The following is a 20,644-nucleotide window of genomic DNA, read 5'->3' as shown; positions in this document are numbered from 1 at the left end:
GTTTTTCAAAGAATAGTCGATAATGACAATTCCCACGTTTTCGCAAGCACGCACCAGCTGCCGAACGCCAATTAAACGTATGTATGATTTCCAGGCCCACACATGTGCTTTAATTTGACATGCCGTGCCCCTAGTGGAAGTTTATATTGCCAGTTGCTGTTCGCATACTGCGTAATCTAGCATTCGTAAAAACCCGACAGCAGGGCCTATTTATACACTCCACCCGCTCCATCTAAGGAACTTCTGAAATGTAATATTTTTGCCCCAATACAGAAATCAAGATCAGAAAAGGCTTCGCGGGAACTGCAAAAACAGGACAAGATAGGGATAATGCACAGCAGAAGCACTCACGAATTATTGGCGCATGTTGATTGTACCGGAAAGTATACACCAAGACTATACAGGGTGTCCCACGTAAATTTAGCCAGAGTTAAAAAATACGCCGGAACACGTATTTACGACGCGACCAAATGCACGTTACTCACCTTTGCCTGGAGTTGTCAAGACTATCATTGTGTTCTCAAATATTCTTCAATTAGATATGTTTAAATAACTAAATTTTCAAGAAACAAAGATAGATGAAAAATTTCAATGAGAAAGTTGTAGATTGCTTTGCAAAACGTCCGATTAGACAGCTTTGAACATTATATATGTTAGGTATTAGTCTTTATCTGCTAATTGCAAATGCCCACAAATACATAAGATACCACGTGACAAACCCACTCACGCGTTAATGAGCCCGATGATTCTAGAGCTCCCTAATGTTCCTCGTACGAGCGACACGCTTCTCTCACACTGTTTCATGACAGCGATAAGCAGTCACAGCGGTTATCGTTTTTGTGGACGATAGCAAAACGTGTTCCTCGTAAAGCCACCACCATCGTTGTGGCCCTGCCGAGACAGAGCAATGGGGCAAATGCTATCTGTGGGCGTTCGTACGCGGAACGTTAGGGAGCACTAGAATCAACGCATTGATTCTAACATTCCCTAATGTTCCGCGTACGAACGTGCGGGTTCGTCACGTGGTATTTTTTGCATTTCGCGGGCAATTGTAATTAGCAAAAGAACACTAATACCTAACAGATATAAAGATCAAAGCTGTCTCACTGAACGTTTCGCGAACTGATACACAACTTTCTCATTGAAATTTTTGTCTATCTTCGTTTCTTGAAAAGTTAGTTAATTAAAAATATCTAATTTCTTTTTGCCTGAGAGTTATCGTATTTCATTTTGCCTGATACGAAAGACAACATCAATTAGACGCTGAATCCGATTTTAATATTGTCACGCGCTAGGAGCTCGAAGGAACGTACAAGGAGACGCGACTGTCAAAATCTCAGACACGAAGAAGGACGTCTCCGCTGGCACGAGTTGCTTGTTCACGTCTTCGTTCTCTGGCACAGAACTGGCTCACTGTTCACTGGCACAGAACACCAGGTGGCAATATCTTTAGAGCCCTTCAAAGCAACTGAAGAGTATAATGCAGCCATGCGAACAAACGAGCCGCCAATTCGCTGCTTGAGAAATTGAGATTTCACGCATGCTTCGGACTAATCGTTCAAACAGCGGCTGCTTTGTCCCACGCAAGAACAGCAACACGCGAATGTGATTAATTGATATGTGGGGTTTAACGTCCCGAAACCACCATATGAATATGAGAGACGCCGTAGTGGAGGGCTCCGGATATTTCGACCACCTGAGGTTATTTAACGTGCACCCAAATCTGAGCACACGGGCCTGCAACATTTCCGCCTCCATCGGAAATGCAGCCGCCGCAGCCGGGATTTGAACCCGAGACCTGCGGGTCAGCAGCCGAGTACCTTAGCCACTAGTCCCGCGGCGGGGCAACACGGGAATGTCGTAAATGACATTGCAAACGCATTCGACGTATTTGTGTCTTGAGGTTTTTCGCACAAATGCGCTTGTGTGGTGTGTTACCGCTACTCCGTCCCGTTTTTGAGCTGTTTCCACGAAGTTCGCAATCTTCCGATTTGTCCTTCAAGAAACCCTCGTGTGATCGAATGAAAGTTGTAGGATGATAAATGAGCATGGAAGATTACTATTTTCTTGATCACGACGAAAACCGAAAATCGGGAGGGGGGGGGGGGGCGGTTGCGGATATGTAGTCTTGGCGCCGTATTTATAAATGCTCCTTAACTTAAACTTGACTTGCCACCACCTTGAATTCAGTGCTTTTGAAACACGGATACGTTAGTGCTGCCTAGGCACCGCCGAAACCAACGCGTTCAAAACGTGCTCTTGCCGCATTGAAGGCGGTTGCAAGTCAGGTTCAAGTCGAGGAGCGTTTCTGAATGCGGGGGTTATACCCGGTGAAAACTTTTCTTGGCATTGGAGCGAAGGCTACAGAGCCAAACCGTGGGCACTCTACCGCCAGTGAGTGTAGTTCCACAACAGCGCCCGTATTTTCACCGTGAAGTGTAGCAGTTCCCCCTTTATTAAAGCACTGGTGTAACTCAGTGACAGAATACTGGGCTGTCACTCCCTTTATTTTGTACGTGGAGCTATTTGAGACAGGACGATGCTTCCATCATTAAGATAGCCGTGTTTACATTAAGCTATTCGTTGCGCCTTCGCGTTTTTGAATGGGCGAAAAGTCCCGCCTTTTTACTTGCACCCCAAACGCTAAGTGGCGTCTGCGTCTACATAAAACGCATATGGTGTCCCCCCGTCACTTTACACGGTGTTCCGAGACGCGGGCCAAAACGGACTACTTTGCGTAGTGCTACATGTGCTCCGCCTCCGTAGCCTTCCCTTCAGTGACAAGGAAAGTTGTCGCCGAGTATAGCTGTTCCAACGTTGGCATTTTTTCTCTTATCTAATATCAAAGACTGTCGCCGCTAATGTAAAAGTCTCAATAATACATTCTCTTTGAATTTCCTCTCTCCCCCACAATATCGCGAGTCACGTGACGTGCCCACCGACTCCACGTTGCGTGCCTCGGGCACTGTTCAAACTAAGCAATGTGTTTACTGAAACTGAACGCCTGAGGTTCTTTTTGTTTCAGCGGCCTGCCATAATGTTTTGGAGAGCAAAAACAGAGGCTTGTAAGCCGCAAAGCGAAACATTCGTAGACTGATGCGCCAGTCTTACTAGCCTAAAAACTCGTGCATCCCACATCCAGCACGCATTGACGCCTCCTAAAGAGGACGTACAACACCTTTCGGGCATGATCACAAAAAGCTGCCGATCAGTAGCCCACGCTTCCGAAAACACGTGAGCCTAAAAATATAGCGCAGCATGCGTACTGAAATTTACAATAAATTATATTGATATGTGAGGTTTAACGTGTCAGAACAACCATATTATTACGAGAGACGCCATGGTGGAGGGCTCCGGAAATTTCGACCACCTGGGGTTTTTCAACTTGCCCCTGAACCATAGGCCTAAAGCACATGGGCCTAAAGCATTTTCGCCCCCACCGAAAATGCATCCACCGCGGCAGCAATTCGTCCCGTGACCTGCGGGTTAGCAGCCGAGCATCTTATCGGGGTTACAATAATTTCCGAGGGAGCTGAAAATTGCGCCCTTTTGACAGATGACCAAATGACGCTAGAGACTAAAAAACATATGCGTCGCAGAGTCTCAGCCATTCGCTGATTAGAACATGGCGAACTCGGTCATTACTGCCCTTCTTCGGGTGACAAATAAATAGGACGGCACATTGGCTCCAGAAGAAGCTCTGAGACAGATGCTAGCTTCGATGCTGTCAGTAGCGATGACTACATGCTGTCCTCTCATTGCTATTGACTTGTCCCGGCAAACCCTGGTGCTGTGCAGCTGTCCAGGTTTCGCATTGGTTCAGCAGTTTGATTAGTGTACCGGTTGTGTGACTATCTTGCTTAGCTCAAGTTGTATTAAATGCGAAGCATTTCTTGACGATCTTGGCCGAGCTCGAGCGTATCTCTATCTATCTATCTATCTATCTATCTATCTATCTATCTATCTATCTATCTATCTATCTATCTATCTATCTATCTATCTATCTATCTATCTATCTATCTATCTATCTATCTATCTATCTATCTATCTATCTATCTATCTATCTATCTATCTATCTATCTCTATCTCTATCTATCTATCTCTATCTCTATCTATCTATCTCTATCTCTATCTATCTATCTATCTATCTCTATCTATCTCTATCTCTATCTATCTATCTATCTATCTATCTATCTATCTATCTATCTATCTATCTATCTATCTATCTATCTATCTATCTATCTATCTATCTATCTATCTATCTATCTATCTATCTATCTAGCTGCCAATGACATTGAGCTCTCCTGGCCATTTTGATTTTAGTATCAATACAACACTTGGTATGGCATAACATGACTGTATGAAGAACATATTTTACTTGAAAATCATGACATGTATGTTATGAATGTCATGATTTACATTTCATGGTCCTGCTGCTCTTGCGGTGTTTTCGTTCACATGGCATGTTGAAAAACTGGTATGGTATGGCATGATTGCATGGCGAACACAATCAACAGACCCTAACATGAAAATCATGACATGCGAGTCATGTAACATGACTACATGCCACGCTCATGATGCGTTCGCGGCCGGTTCGCTAGCGTTACATATGCCTAATTTGGTATTACAGCACATGAATGGATGACAAAAGTATGTGACTGGAGCAAACATGATAATGGGGAAATGCGTGTCATGTAACAACATGACTACATGCCACACTCATGATGCGCTCGCGGCTGTTTCTCTAGCTGGAAATGTACCAACCTCCATATTACGCGACGCGAATAGACGACATGGGTAAATGACACACCCAAACATGATATCGTCGACATGCGTGTCATGTAACATGACTACATGCCACTCTGATGATGCACTCGTGGCCATTTCGCTAGCTTCATATGTACCAAATTTGGTATAACGTGACGTCAATGAATGACAAAGGTATGTGCCTAGTGCAAACATGATAACCATGAGATGCGTGTCATGTGAGAACGTGGCTAAATGCCACAGTGATGGCGCCAACACATTTCGACGTGACGTGCTCGCCGGCGTTCATTTCGTCGCGTCAGGGCGGCGTTGCCACGCCAAGCGCCGGTCCTGCCATATATACTCACAGCCGCGCGCCGCGCTACGTTGCTTTCACGCATGCGCGTTTCAGCGTGTCTGGCGCCCCTTCGTCACGAAAAGAGGAAGACACAGTGTTGTCTGGGTAACGCATCGGCGCGAAATGCAGCATGTCGCATTTCGCGCCGTATTGGGCCCTTCATGATGCGCTCGCGGCTGTTTGCTATAGGTCCACATATACCGAATTTGGTGCCACGTGACGTCAATGGATGACGAAAAATACGACTGGTGCGAACATGATAATCCTGACACACGTGTCATGTAAGAACATAACATACCACGCTCATAGCGTGCTGTGGCCGTTTCGCTAGCTCCACATATATTAAATTTAGTATCACGTGACGTGAATAGATGACGAAGGTAAACGACATATCTAAACATGATAATCATGACACAGAAGTCATGTACGGCATCATTTACTTCCACCTTGTAACGTTGTGCTGATTTTAAAGTCACATATCAACATTTCTCATTCGTGCTTCCCATATCACCGATTCCAACTGTACGTGGGATCTCCCAATTTTTTTGCTTGTGATTTGTCATGTTTTCCTGTGCATTGTGGTTTTATATATAGTCAATATATCTGTGCTCTTCACATTGAACTCACCCACAAGTCAGCGCTCGACCTCGTATGTGTCCCACCCGTCGTGCTCAGTTCGTGGCCATACCAATCAACATTACTATTCAGTAAACGGCAGGTATATCTTCGTGCGCACTGCGATTTCTACCCTTACTTGACATTGAGACGACAGACAGCATAAAAACACGTCGCTTTCTGAACCATTGGTATTCCATTTCTTCACAACCTATGAATGCATACTGAACCGGCACAATACGCGTCCCTCAGTAGTGTGGGGATATAGAAAGAAAGGAAAAAAAAATGACAGCATATCCATGGAGTGAATGATGGAGAGTGGGGCGAAGCATCCGTCCGTCCATTCGTCATTTCTTCCGCCCGTCCATGCATGTGTCTGTGTGACCGCCCGTGCGTCCATTCGCCCGTCCGTGCTTGCGTCTGTTCATGCGTCCGCATGTCCATCTGTGCGTCCGTGCCTGCGTTCGTATATGCATCTGCTCCTGCGTCCGTCCATGCGTCCATTAGTCCGTGCAGCCATCGATGCATCCGTCTATGCATCTCTCTATGTGTCCTTTCGTCCACCTATTAAACACTCCAAGTGCCACCATCTCATCTTTTCATCATATATTCATCATATAGAAGCACCGCCAACTAGCGGACATTCCAAGGACTGAACGAGTGGAGGCACACGCACACTTTATTACGGCTTGCGCTTCGTGACTACTTCCCACCTTTAACCCCCTCGAGTTCATGGTATATACTAGTTCGCTGTATTCATGGCACTGCGGCCCAACGCTCGCTAAACCTTTCTAAAACCTAGGAGGATACGCCCAGCGAGTATAACGTAGCAACCCTTTTTTGCCTTCTATGCGTTGTTGAACAATAAAAAATTCGCAGCGTGCGCATTAACTAAAAGCCGAATTCCCCTGTTTCTCATTCCCCCTTAGCAGCCATTGGCATGTACATTGAGCACTATCTTTTATTGTTCAACAACGCACGGAAGAAATCTCTCACAGGCACCACCTTGGAGGTCAAAATGTTATACTTGTTACACACTACTACTTCGGCTACGAAGGACGAACGGGTGCCGCTAAAAAAAGCTTTGCGCCTAAATCTATACACCTTTTTACAGGAAGCAAAAAAAACACCGCCACGGTGGGCTGTGCGCGGGAGTACAAAGGCCAAGGGCGCAGCGTTGCCAGTGCATTTTCGAGGGGACGTGCCAATTTGCACAGCCCAAAAAGGGCTATCGTGGCGCCCAGGGAGGCGTTTATGAAAAGGTGAATAATAAATAGTCCGTCGAATGCTTCAGGTATGGCGCGTTGCCCCTAGCTGTCAGTCGGAATCGCTTGGGACACGGCTTGTACCAAGGGGTTGACTTATTTCGCGCTGGGCATTGGAGTCTCGGTTGCGGAGGAGGGCCTCCAAGGATTTTTTAGGGTGAGAACCAATGTTTTGACTACGAAATGTCCACACTATGTGAAGCAAATTTGCTACCTCATTACAAAACTGACACTGGGACCGGAAAATTGCAGGGTGCCACTTGATGTAAAGTGCTGGGTTTGAAAAACCCCGGTCTGTAACTTTCGCCACAAAGCCTCGTTTTTCGTATTAGTGAGTTGTCCGCTCTCGGATATACTTGCCGATTTGGCCTGTTGTGTGCGACAATTTCATGATATCAGTAGTGTGGAAGACTTAGCGATTGTAATGAATCCTATTGCGCAGGTTTCGTCTGATGATACCAATGGTGCATCTGCTGTGCTTGATGCCTTCCTCGGGGGCCGGAGGCTTCCTGCAGTGGCACTGGCCGTGTCCGTGCTGGCATCAGTGGCCACTGCAGTCGGCGTGGTGAGCTTCGTGGGCCACTACTACGCGTATGGCTTCCATCTAGATTGGGCATTGGCTGGCATCCCATTATCAGTGGCCATTGTTTCTATCATTGTCGTACCGCTGCTTTACGACCTGCGAGTGACATCGGTGTTTCAGGTAAGTGCCCGTTCATCGTGCCATTCTAAGTTATTGGTTGGCATAGGGGTACAACCATCCCCTGAGCCAGCAATGACAGTTGTAAATGTGGAGCATGTTTTGGTCGCACGTGGTCAGTGGTCCGGCGTCGACGGTGCCATCCGCAACCCGACTATAGCATATTCTAGGCACTATACCCCTACGGCCCATGCTGGCCTGATGGTGATGGTAGTGGTTAGAAGGAAGAGGAAAAAGGCACATAATTTCTGTCTGCCTTTAGGCGACACGGCGCAGTGCCTTATAGGGGTTGGGGGAAGGAGGGATAAAAAGAATAGAAGGAAAATAGACGAAGAAGTAGACAGGCAAGCGCTGGAAAAAGAAAGTGATAGGAAAGTGGGGATCCGGTCGAAGCAGTCCAAGGGCGGGGCGCCACAATGCGAGAGCTGCACGGCGTCAGGTCAGGAGATCGCGGAGGGCGAACCAGTCGGCACTGAACATCAGCGTCCCACCACTCGTGAAGGCAAAGCTTCTCCTACATTCAATAGGAATAATATAAGCCAAATACCAATTAGGCAATCCCAAAAAATACCCAACTATGCAACATTCGGGGTTGGGTATTTATTAAAGTTCCACCCCGTGGGGCGAAAGGCAGTTTCTGTAGGGGTGAAGCTCCTCAGGCCGTGAGTCGTACCCTCTTCCACTACATTATGACTTGCTCAATAGATAACATTTTGCCTTTGTTCTTGGGAGTAATATAACAAGATGGCGTTAGTGGTTAGTGGTAACCGTTAGTGCGTCCGTCCGTTTGCCCGTCCGCCAATCTGTCCGTGCTTCTGTCCGTCCGTGCGTATGTCTGTCCGTTCGCTCATCCGTGCCTGTTTCCGTCCGTCCGTGCGTCCGTCCGTTAGTGCATTCATCCGTCCCTGTTTACGTCCATCCGTCCTTGCTTCTGACCATCCGTCTGTCCGTGAGTCCGTTCATGCTTCCATTCATGCATCTATCTGTCTGTCTGTCCGTGCTTCCGTTCATCCGCGCGTCCGTCCGTACTGTCATACGTTTATCTGTGCTTCTGCCCATCCATCCGTGCTTCCGTCCATCTGTTCGTGCTTCCGTCCGCCTGTACGTCTGTTCGTCCATCCTTGCATCTATCCAACCATCCGTCCATCCGGGCGCATGGACTAACGGTCACACGGACGGACGGGTGGACGCTTTTCTCCACTCATCATTGTTCACTCCGTGGATATGCTGCGATTCCGTGGCGTTGACGCTGGCGTCATCGTGGTGTTACACAGGAGAGATCTTGGGGAGGCAAAAAGCACGCAGTAATAAGGTGGTGTTTCCTACAGGACACATGCCAATTGCTGCCAAAGGCTCATTGCACCAAAGGCAGTGCGGCAAAGTGGTCAAGCAGATTTTAGATGCGGAGCATCTTATACTCGCGCCTTGTAGTGCGCCGTCCGCACCGCTTCTCGAACATTCGACAGCTGACGCGCGCGCATGCGCCGTCGCGCCGTCGCCCACTCTTCCACCATCTGTGCATCCCTTCCTCCTCTACACACCGCGCGCGCTTCACTCCTCCACCATCTGTGCACCCTTCCTCCTCTACACACCGCGTTCGACATCTACAATTCTCCTGATTCTCCAGTGGACGCGCATGTGGCGTCGCGCTTCGAGAACATTCAACAGCTGACAGTGCATGCGCCGTCGTGCTGTATATATACTCAAGGTCGGCGCTCGCTCGCTCAGTTGCCGCTCGTCGGTTGGTTTGTACGGCGCGTCGACGTCCAAGGTCGCGGTGAAATGAATTCCAACGAATCCACAAACACAATGATCGACGTCCCTTCGACCAGCGCCGCCCTTTCGCATACGTGTGTACGTGTTCACTCATTTAACACCCCCTCCTACAACCACGTTAACCAATTTAGCCATCGACCCAAGTAAGTCGCAATTTAACACCCCATTTCACAACCACGTTAACCAATTTAGCCATCGACCCAAGTAAGTCGCACTTTAACACCCCGTTAACCAATTATATGGTTCGCATCCTCCTCAGTGTTCCCCCGAGGGAAGCTGCGGGCAATTTTTTTTTTCAAAGCGGCGAAGTGGCGAATGCGTGAACCCATCAAGACCGCATGTCTTTCAGCTGGCCGTGTGGCAGAAGAGGTGGGCAGAGAGGGAGAAAACTTTATTTGCGCATAACGCGGAGAATTCCAAATGGTTGGTCCCCTATTTCAGGGCTCCGCTGGCCCTAGCCATCTCGCATGTTTTCGCATGTGTTGCTTTCACGTGGTAACGCTTCTACCAAAGGTACATAGCCGTGCATCTACCACGTGTCGTTCCAATTGACTGCGGCAAAGCAGCGAGCTTCGGCGGGCGGCAAAAAGTTGGTCGAGGAGTGATCGGCTTTGCCGCCTGGTTTTCCTCCCGCTTTCGTCGCCTGAAGAAGAGGTTCTTCCCGCTTTCCATGTTGAAGCCTGACTGCTTTGGCCTTCGGTGTGAATGAGCTTTCATGGTGAATGAGAGACAGAAGACTGAGTGGGCACAGAGACGCGCAGTACGCTTTTCGTTACCGTACTGGCGAAATCTCCCGCCGGCGCTAATTTGGAGGTCAAGATTCATTGCCTTTATATACGGGGTGGCCGCTGAACGGCTGTGTAGTGAGAGAAGTCGCTTTTTAGAAGTGAAGCTCCTTTTAGTTTGAACTTGTCACGCATCATGCGTGCTCGAGAAGAAGAGATGAGAAAGGAAAAAAAGGCAAAAGAAATGGATGACCATTTATCGTCTCATTTCCTAGATGGCGTTACTCTGCCGCTACTCTTTAAGTTTCTGAAAAAAAAATTAACTAAGGTAGCGCCATTCGTGTCAATGTACAGGCTCCTCTCTCTAGCGTGCATAGAAGATAGTAAATGACGCTAGCTGGGGGGCTGTATGGCTTCTGGCCACAAAGGTGGACGTGCGCTCATATTTCTTTTACAGCTAATTTGGGTGCTGCAGCTCTAGGAGATGCACCGAAAGAGTGATGGAGAAAGAAAAAATACAAAAAGTAACGCTAGTTACGACGATCTGACTTGTATATAAGCAAGTTGCATGCAGTGGCAAAAGCATCATCGCAAGCACGCAATACCCAACGTGATAGCCCACCGTTTGCGTGCAGACGTGCTCAGCGGTGACGCTCTCGATAGCAGCGCCTCTGCTGTCCATGTAAACTCAGCGGTGCTAAGAATCTGCAACGCAACGCACTAGTTTTCGTGAAGCTATCGCAAACGCCATATTGTTTGTCCACTTTCGCGAGTACGCGCTCCACGAACAGACGCCACCGGCGTAACCTTTCAGCATAGCCGAGGCACGGCCGCTCGATGAATACACGGCGCAGCAGTGTCCGAGCTGCCCAAGTGTCTGGCACATCCAGTGCGCCCACGTGCTTTCGCGTTCATAGTTTCCTGGTGGATACTAGAGGCGCTGCTGGGGTTGCTGGGAGAGGAGGTAGAAGCGAAGCGGTGCGGTTGTCGCTACTTTAGATTTTTTCAGAGACTTTAGCTACTCTCCGCTTTGCTGCTACACGTGCTTTGCCTGAGTGCGCGGAGAACGAGTGCCTCTTACAGTCTCCTGAATAGTCGCCGTACGTGGCGGATCGTTGGTAGAGCATGGACAAAGCATAGTGCCGGGCGCGTTGAAGAAGTTGCGCTCAGCTTCCTCGGCTCGCGTCTCGTCGGTGTTACTGGCGCGCCGTCTGCATTCTCCAACGCGATCGGACGCATGCACCGACGAATGGACGGACATACGAACAGATGGAGGACGGACGCTTCGCCCCACTCGTCATCATTCCCTCCGTGAATATGATGTGAATTTTCTTTTTTCAATCAAGAAACTCGCTAGCCAAAGAGGCGGAGGGGAGTCAGTTTTGCGGATGGCCGGACGGAAGCAGGAACAGATGGACGCATGGACAAACAGACGGACGAAAACATGGACGGAAAGACAGACGGATGCATGGGCGGACTCACGCACGTACGGACGGTTGAATGGATGGATGTATTACCCTGTCACACGGGAACTTAAAAGTCTTTTAAGCAAGCGGTCTTTTTCCGAAAAGGAGTTCCTGACAGCAGACACACGGCACAGAGTGAACTCATTTTCAGAAGCAGTCTTTTTCGTAAACGAAGTTCGTCGATCTCTTTTACGGCTCCGAAGGAGTAGCCTCGAAACCAGTGGGCGCCAGCAATTTTCGAGTGATGCGAAAAAAAGAGCGAATGCTTATTTTTCTGTCACCAAAACTCTTTGTAAAAACAAAGTTCATATCCTGCAGAAGGTGTAATGAACTCTTTTAATGGTTATTTCCTTTTCTACTCTCATAAGCAGCTATAACGCATTGGCAATATCACGTGGTGACGCTCGGTCTCGCGCCACGCCTTTTTGCACAAGCGAGGAAAGCGTGGCAGTCGTGTGTTTGCCCGTCATTCAAGTGGTCCGAGTCCGAGCGTCTGTGGCCAACTCCGCAGATCAAGCAGCCGGCGCCCCACGGAAAAGGCAGCGTCTGCAATGGTCGGAAGCAGACACGTGAAGCCTAATCAGACTCTGGGAGGTACAGTTCCCTCCAATCACCTCTCGTTTCGTCTGAAGGCCCACATTGATCGATCGCAGGCCTTCTCCGACAGCTCCAGTGCGCACAGCGAGAAATTGCTGAACAGCAGTTGCTGCTTGATCCTCTCCTTGGCGGCTTTTGCAGCGTTTGCCTCGCTTTCCAGAGCGAGAAGGCAGGCTGTGAGGCTTGCGATCCTCGCTTTTTCTTCCGTACGGTCGCCCATAACGTGTCGATAGCAGTCGAGAGCAGCGAAAAACAAATACGGTAAATAAAAGCCCAGTGGTGCCAGACGGACTTGTGCACGTCGCTAGTTATGGAAATGCTTCCTTAACTAGTGCAACAAACTTTCACATTGGTGTTTCTTCATCTCTTATTCTTGATTGATTGATTTGATTTGTGGGATTTAACGTCCCAAAACCACCATTTGATTATGAGAGACGCCGTAGTGGAGGACTCCGGAAATTTTGACCACCTGGGGTTCTCTAACGTGCACCCAAATCTGACATCTCTTATTCTTAAATTTATTTGAATAAACGAGCAGTACAACAAGTCTTTAATTTGTACATCGTGATACATCGTTTAATTTTCATTGCTTCTCTTTTAACTGCTAGCGCCACGCTTTCGCTAGCGTCTTCGAACGAAAACACTAAAAGGAGATCGTTGCTGCCGTGTGTCTGCGCCGCAAACACCTCTTTGTTAAAAGTCTTTCAACTTAGTAAAAGACCGCTTACTTAAAAGACTTTTTGCGCGCCCATGTGACACAGGTATATGAATGAATGGATCGATGGATGGACGGACGGATGGATGGATGGACGAAATAACGTGCGCACAGACGGATGGACACATAGATGGACGGACAAATGAACGCTTCGGAATAATCATCATTCACTCTGTGGATATGATGTGCAAAGCAATAAAGCCATCTAGTTATATTGTTACGAGTAACTTATTAAATTATATGCGATGAATTGAGCTCGACGAACAAGATGGCGCCAGTTCATCAACAACCAGCAACCGACGTCATCTTTCTCTTTCACGCAGCAAGGCTGCGGCAACTGTTTTGTATCATAACCTCCCGGCGGTAGATGCCATGTCTCGGTGTTTGAGCTACTTGAATGCTGTAGAAGAAGGGTGATAAAGCTTGAGCCAAGCCATGGGCATGATGTCCCTCGAAGCTGATGATGATGACGTTGGATCGGCTGGAACGATCTCGTATGTAACGTCAGTCACCTGGCGAACGACGCGGTATGATCTAGTGTAGACTATCTCGTAAGTAACGTCAGTCACCTGGTGAACAACGTGGTATAGTCTAGTGTAGACTATACCGCGCCGTTCGTTAGTGTAGCGTGACAGCGAAGTGGGGGACCAGAAAAGGACCAGGGAACCCGGCGAAAAGTGCACGTTTTATTGATGGGAAACGCAGAGCTGTCTTATGTGCTTTGTGAGACTTGCAGACGGCCGCGGGTGAAGCGGCGTGCGCGGTCGGCTCGCGTGATGGCTTCGCCGGGATATTCAGTGACCGAGGGCAGCAAGGCGTCTAAGGGTAGGGCGGGTTCTCGGTCGTATAGAAGATGGCGTATAGAATGGCGAATAGCCTGCAGTGTCGTGACGAGACGAATCATATGCGAACGTCACAAATGGCAAATGAACATCCCAGTCCTGGTGGTCGTATGGTGGTCGCTACGTATTTAGAAAGCATGTCGGTTATGGTGCGATTGAGGTTCTCCATAAGACCGTTCGTTTGCGGATGGTACGAAGTGGCAAACTTGTGCTTGGCAGAGCAAGAGCGCAAGTTTTTTTCAACGACGGCTGATGGAAAGGCCCGGCCCCAGTCAGTCAGAAGTTGGCGTGGAGCTCGGTGTACTAAAATAATATCGTATACCAGAAAGTCCGCCACATCGGTTGCGCAACTCGTTGGAAGTGCTCGTGTGACAGCGTACCGTGTCGCATAGTCAGTGGCGACAGCAATCCATTTGTTGCTTGAACTGGAGATCGGGAATGGGCCAAGCAGGTCGAGGACAACTCGAAAAAACAAAGGTTCAGTGAGAATGTCGATCGTCTGAAAAAAATCCAGTTGGCAGGGAAGATGGCTTTTCGTGGCGCTGGCAGGGCTCACAAGCGGCGACGCAGCGTCGAACAAAACATGCAAGACCAGGCCAAAAGGAACGACGACGTACACGGTGATATGTGTGAGAGACACCCAAGCGGCCCGCCAAAGGAGCGTAATGAAGTTGCTTGAGGACAGTTGCACGAACATCTGCTGGTATGACGGGGAGTAAGTCATGGCCATATGAATCGACGTTACGCGATACAGGATCCCGTATTTGACCAGGAACATTTATAGAGATGCGTCGTGAGGCATTTACTCAAGCTTGTCAATGATGGTTCGCAGGAAAGCATCCCAGCGTTGTTCGTGGCCAAGGTTGAGTAGCTGCGTCACAGAGAGAAGGTCTGGAAAGGTGTCATTATTGGCGGCTTCTTCAGCGCTGGGCGGGATAAACAATCCGCATCTTGATGCAAACCACCCTGTTTTTTACTTTACGGCGAACGTATATTCTTGTAAACGTAGGGATCAATGCGCGAGGCGTCCTGTGGGATCCTTGAGTGCAGCTAGCAGAGCACGTGGTGAACGGTGACCACTCGGAAAGTACGCCCGTATAAGTAAGGGCGAAACTTGGCGATTGCCCACACAAGAGTGAGACAATCGCGCTCTGTGATTGAATAGTTGCGCTTGGCGGTAGATATCAGTCGGCTTGCATATGCTATAATACGGTCGTGCCCGCGTTGGTGTTGGCGTTGGTGATGCAATAGCATTGCTCCTATGCCGTGCCCATTAATGTCAGTGCGAACCTCGGTTCAAGCTGATTGATGGAAATGAGCTAAAATCGGTGTTGTAAGGAGGGTCGTGAGCTGGGAAAAAGATTAGGCTTGATCAGCGCCCCAGAACAACGGGGATTCCTTCTACAGGAGGTTTGTGAGTGGGCGTGCAATGATCGCGAAGTCTAACGAAGCGTCGGAAGTAGGAGCACACTCCAACAAAACTGTGAACATCATTTGTGGACTACGGAACAGGATAGTTCGTGACGGCGCGAATTTTCTCGGGATCCGGGCGGACTCCTGCGGCATCGACGAGCTGGCCAAATACGGTTATTTGACGACGAGCGAAGTGGCATTTCGGAGAGTTCAATTGAAGTCCAGCTCAACGAAAAACGTAAAAAATCGCCGATAAACGATCGAAATGGGAGCCGAACGTGGACGAGAAAACGATAGCATCGTCTAAATAACATAAAAAGGTTGACCCTTTAAACTCTTAAAGCAATGAGTCCAACACCATTTCGAATGTGGCCGGCGTATTACAGAGACCGAGAGCATAACTTTTAGGTGATAAAGATTGCCAGGAAGGACGAATGCGGTCTTCTCACGGTCCATCTCGTCTACAGCGATCTGCCAATTGCCAGATCGAAGGTCGATAGTAAAAAAATACGCAGCACCGTAAAGGCAGTCTAAGGCATCGTCGATTCTAGGCAACGGGTCAACATTTTCCTTCGTAATTTCGTTGAGATGCCAATAATCTACACAAAAGTGCCATGTTCCATCCTTCTTTCGGATCAGGACGACAGGAAAAGCCCAGGGGCTACACGAAGCTCGTTTACGCCTTTTGCAATCATGTGTTCGACTCCCTGTTGTATGTCTGTACGCTCGGACGCGGAAACATGGTATGGACGTCGGTGAATAGGACTCGCGTCACCAGTATTGATGCGATAAATAACAACACTCGTTTGGCTCAAGGCCGTGCTGGTGAAGTGAAAAATGTTACTATAGGACTCCAGGACGTGACGGAGGGCTTCTGCTTGATCAAGAGTGAGGTCTGATGGTACTATGGGGACATAGTCGAGGCCCAATTAACGTGATAGAGTTGGTTCATGATCTGAAATGCAGCACTCATCCACTCTGAAGGGCTCAACCGAATGGTCTTGTAGGGCAGTTTTTTCGGTCAGGAAGATACCTTGGGGAAGAATTTGGGCAGTAAGGGCAAAATTGACAATAGGAAGGCGTGTGCGTTTTCCAACAATTGTCAAAATCGTGTTCGGAACAGCGACGCTATGCGTAAGCATCACGGCATGAATTGGTTACACCAAGCAATCGGCGTCAGGTACAGGTGGCGTAGAGGAGAGGTACTTGTGTGTAACGCAGTTACGCGGAAGGCGTACGAAATTAATGCAGCAAAGATGGCTTTGGGATGGGTTGGTCGGATCGGAAAGTAGAGGCATCTCAAGGTCAAGACAGCCAGCTGAACAATCTATAAGGGCCGAGCGAGCGGTCAGAAAATCCATACCTAGAATTAGATCATGAAAGCAATTTTCTATAACAGTGAAAAGAACAGCAGTGCTTCTATCGGCGATAGTCATACGGGCAGAGCACAAGCCAATAATGGCGGCAGTTCCCCCGTCGTCCACTCGAACGGCTAGGTTCAAGGCGGGTATGACAACTTTCTTTAGGCGGCGACGAAGAGCGGCACTCATTATGGACACATGCGCGCCGGGATCGATCAACGCACGCACAGATATATTGTCTAAAGTAACGTCCAAAAGATTCCGGGTGGTCGGTAATGTTACACGAGGATTTTTCCGCTGAGGTCATCGTAAATGCAACTCCACCTCCAGAAGCTGCACTGCCTAGTTTTGTGGTCTGGGGCGCTGTGAATAGGTTGGAGAGGCAGGATGGCGTTGTAGGGGCGAACGAGATTGACGGCGAGCAGGGGATGGTGAGCGGGCGTAGTGAGATCTCTTCAGAGGTGCGGCAGAATCAGAGGATGTGGTCGGCATAAGGGAATCAAAATAAAATGCCGAGGACGACTGGTGACAGAAGTGGCCTGGGGAGAAGCTTATGGTGTGCCGGTGGAGCCCAATGATTGCGACAGTGGCGAGCGATATGACCGACGCGTCGGCAGTTGAAGCATTCGGGCTTGTCGTCCAGTGTACGCCATTCGGAAAAATTGCGCTGTCGAGAGTAGTTGCAACCAAAGCGAGGAGCAGAGGGACGGCGATAAAAAAGCTCCGTAGAGTAGACTGATTGAACAGGGTGTAGGCCGACGTTCGAGAATTCTTGACCAACGACGGCTTGTATCAGTGAGATCGTGGTCGGTGAAGGATCAGGCGTTGGGAACGGAGTGACTACTGATTGAGCTGCCTCGACCTCGCGACGAATAATGTGGGTAAGGTTGTCGCATCGAGAAAATTGGCGAAAGGCGTCATCGCAAGAGAAAGTAGCCGCTGTGTTCGGCAGGCGCGTGATGCTGTGTGTGACGCGGTGGTCTTGAGCCTGTTCTAGACGGCGGCATTCTGTCGAGATCGTGTCGATGCTCGTGACATTAAAAACAGCAGGTTGAAGGCATCGTCAGCTGTTCTGTATCAATATTGTTCCGAAGATGGATGAATAGATGGATGGATGAATGTATGGATATGTCTGTACCCTTTAGATCGGGCGGTGGCTAGCGCCAACAAGCCGTAATACTTAATGAACCAAAAACCAGATTTGTTTTTTCCCAATAAATAGTGGGGTTGAGGATTCGTATTTTGCAGTGAAGGGTTTAATTTTCACTCGTGCCTTGACTTTAGCCACTAATCAGATAACCTCCTTCTAGTTATTTCTACCCGCCTAAAGTCTATTATGCCCTCACTGTCCCTAAACCCCAGTGCTTTGAAAAACTCTGCGCCATCATCCTGAGCAATAGGGTGAAGCCCTTTACAGAACATTATCAAGTGTTCAGCAGTTTCTTCCTCTCCACACGCACTGCATACCATGTCTACCTCTTCGTATTTGTCCCGATATGTCTTGGTTCGCAATACTCCCGTTCTGGCCTCAAACAGTAGAGAACTGATTGATTGATTGATTTGTGGGGTTTAACGTCCCAAAACCACCATATGATTATGAGAGACGCCGTAGTGGAGGGCTCCGGAAATTTTGACCACCTGGGGTTCTTTAATGTGCGCCCAAATCTGAGCACACGGGCCTACAAAATTTCCGCCTCCATCGGAAATGCAGCCGCCGCAGCCGGGAATCGAACCCGCGACCTGCGGGTCAGCAGCCGAGTACCTTAGCCACTATACCACCACGGCGGGGCACACACAGTAGAGAACTACCCCGAGTATTATCATAGATCTTTTCCTTGGCAATTTCCTGCTTAAAAGTTTGATAGATCTCTAGTGCAGACTTCTTAATTATGCCAATTCTCCACATATCGGTCTCAGCTTCCTTCACCTTTTTAACTGATTATTCTTTTTGGTTTGGCCCCCTGCTGTTTTCCAAGTATTTACCAGTCAATTTTTTGGTTCTCTTCCGCCATTTGTTATCGACATTCTTCATGTACAAGTAGCTGAATACCTTCCGAGCCCAACGCTCCTCACCCATTTCTCTCAATCGCTTCTCAAATTTTATCATGCTGCTAGCTCCCCGGCCCTCAAATGATGTCCATCCCATATCACCTTGTACTCCCTGATTTGGTGTATTCCCGTGAGCTCCTAAGGCTAGCCTAACTATTCCACGTTGCTTAATTTCTAATCTTGCTTGAACTGCTGATCTCATGCACAAGACCGCAATGCCGAACGTCAGACCTGGAACCATGACATATAAACACAACGCCATCTATTGAGCGACTCAAACTAAAGATGGCTTCGTACTACTATTGTCACAATGCAGAAACAGCAGCAGTCGAATCCAGGAAACTCACTTTAATTGTACCAGAACATTGGCAAACTGATCGGAAGAGAACCTCGTCTTCTCTCGCTGCGTGTGTTCTTCGTTGTTCTCTTGGCGCTGCATATTCAATGTAGCATTTGCCCCCCTCCAGAGAGCAGCGTCCCGATGCTCTTCTACAAAAGACGGTGGAGTAGATGTATGGTGTAAATCAGTCCGAAAAGTAGGGCTTCATTCGCGCAACGTGCACAATTTCTGGTTTTTGCTGGCGAGTTGTCGAGGGGCTGTCAGGAACTACCACGTAATTAACGTCGCTCAGGCGTTGTAAAACTGTGTGGGGGCCAAAATACTTCTTCAGCATTTTTTCAGACAGTCCCCGGCGGCGGATAGCACTCCATACCCAGACTTTGTCGCCGGCCCGATAGACGACATGTCGGTGTCGCAGATTATAACGTTGGGCGTCATAATTTTGCTGCTGGGTGATTCGGACGCGCGCAAGCTGCCTCGCTTCTTCTGCTCATTGGGTAAAAGATGCAGCGTCCAAATCGATGTCATTGCAGTCCTGCAGTAACAGGGCGTCAAGCATCGTCGTCACTTCACGGCCATGAAGGAGACTGAACGGCGTTCTTCGTGTAGTTTATTGCTGCGCTGTATTATAGGCGAACGTGATGTATGGTAGAATGTCGTCCCAGTTCTTGTGATCCACGTCAACGTACATACTCAACATGTCGGCAAGAGTCTTGTTGAGGCGTTCTGTTAAGCCGTTGGTTTGTGGATGATGGGAAGTGGTTTTCCGATGGGCTGTTCCACTGAGCTCAAGCACTGTCTTCAGGAGCGTGGCCGTGAAAGCGGCACCTCAATCCGTTATTATCATTGTTGGAGCATCGTGCCTCAGGACGATATTTCCTACGAAGAATCATGCGGTTTCAACGGCGGTGCCACTTGACAAAGCCTTTGTTTCCGCATAGCGCGTAAGATAATCAGTGGCGACTATTACCCACTTGTTGCCAGCATGGGAAGTCGGATATGGTCCAAGGAGATCCATTCCAATTTGGGCAAAAGGTACCATGGGCACTTCAATTGGGTGTAATAGTCCAGCTGGTTTTAACGGTGGCGATTTTCGTCGTTGGCAATCGAGGCACGTGCGCACGTAATGTTTCGCAATAGCTGGAAGTCTTGGCCAGTAGTATTTCTGTTGGATTCTGGTCAATGTGCGTGTGTATCCGAGATGACCAGACGTTGGCTCATCGTGGCAAGCACAAAGTATCTCCTCACGAAGCAACGTCGGAACGACAAGTAGGTAGGTGCTTCCTCTGGGGGAAAAGTTCTTATAGAGAACACCACTACGTAAGCAGAATGACGGCAGGCTCCTTGCAAATCTTCTAGGGACGGTTGTCGTCCGGCCATTCAAAAATTCAATAAGAGGAAGCAGCTCACTGTCTTCTTTCTGCTTGCACGAAATCGTAGTGGTGTCAACGACTCCTACAAACGCCATGCTCTCATCGTCTGTGTCATCGTCGCGCTTTATCGGTGACCTTGATAAGCAATCGGCGTCAGCGTGCTGCCGTCCGGACTTATACACGACCGTCATATCAAACTCTTGAAGGCGTAAGCTTCACCGTGCGAGCCGACCAGACGGGTCCCTCAAGTTGGTCAGCCAGCAGAGGGAATGATGGTCGCTGACTACGTGGAAGGAACGACCA

General features: G+C 48.7%; 2 protein-coding genes across 5 annotated transcripts in view; one reads left to right on the top strand and one right to left on the bottom strand.

The window, feature by feature from the left end:
• LOC119164417 (deoxyribonuclease-2-alpha) overlaps nucleotides 1–20,644 on the bottom strand; it is a 194,708-nt gene that overhangs the window by 133,842 nt on the left and 40,222 nt on the right. The gene's annotated exons all lie outside the window — the stretch shown is intronic.
• LOC119165378 (sodium-coupled monocarboxylate transporter 1-like) overlaps nucleotides 1–20,644 on the top strand; it is a 59,448-nt gene that overhangs the window by 1,331 nt on the left and 37,473 nt on the right. For both annotated transcript variants that reach the window (XM_075871688.1, XM_075871687.1), the window contains exon 2: nucleotides 7,427–7,687. In XM_075871688.1, coding sequence (XP_075727803.1) covers nucleotides 7,427–7,687 — 261 coding nt within the window. The remainder of the gene's footprint in view (nucleotides 1–7,426; nucleotides 7,688–20,644) is intronic.

The sequence above is a fragment of the Rhipicephalus microplus genome, chromosome 8, assembly GCF_043290135.1.
Source record: "Rhipicephalus microplus isolate Deutch F79 chromosome 8, USDA_Rmic, whole genome shotgun sequence".
Lineage (NCBI taxonomy): Eukaryota > Metazoa > Arthropoda > Arachnida > Ixodida > Ixodidae > Rhipicephalus > Rhipicephalus microplus.
The sequence above is the reverse complement of the archived record's forward strand: the minus strand, read 5'-3'. Positions and strand labels throughout refer to the sequence as shown.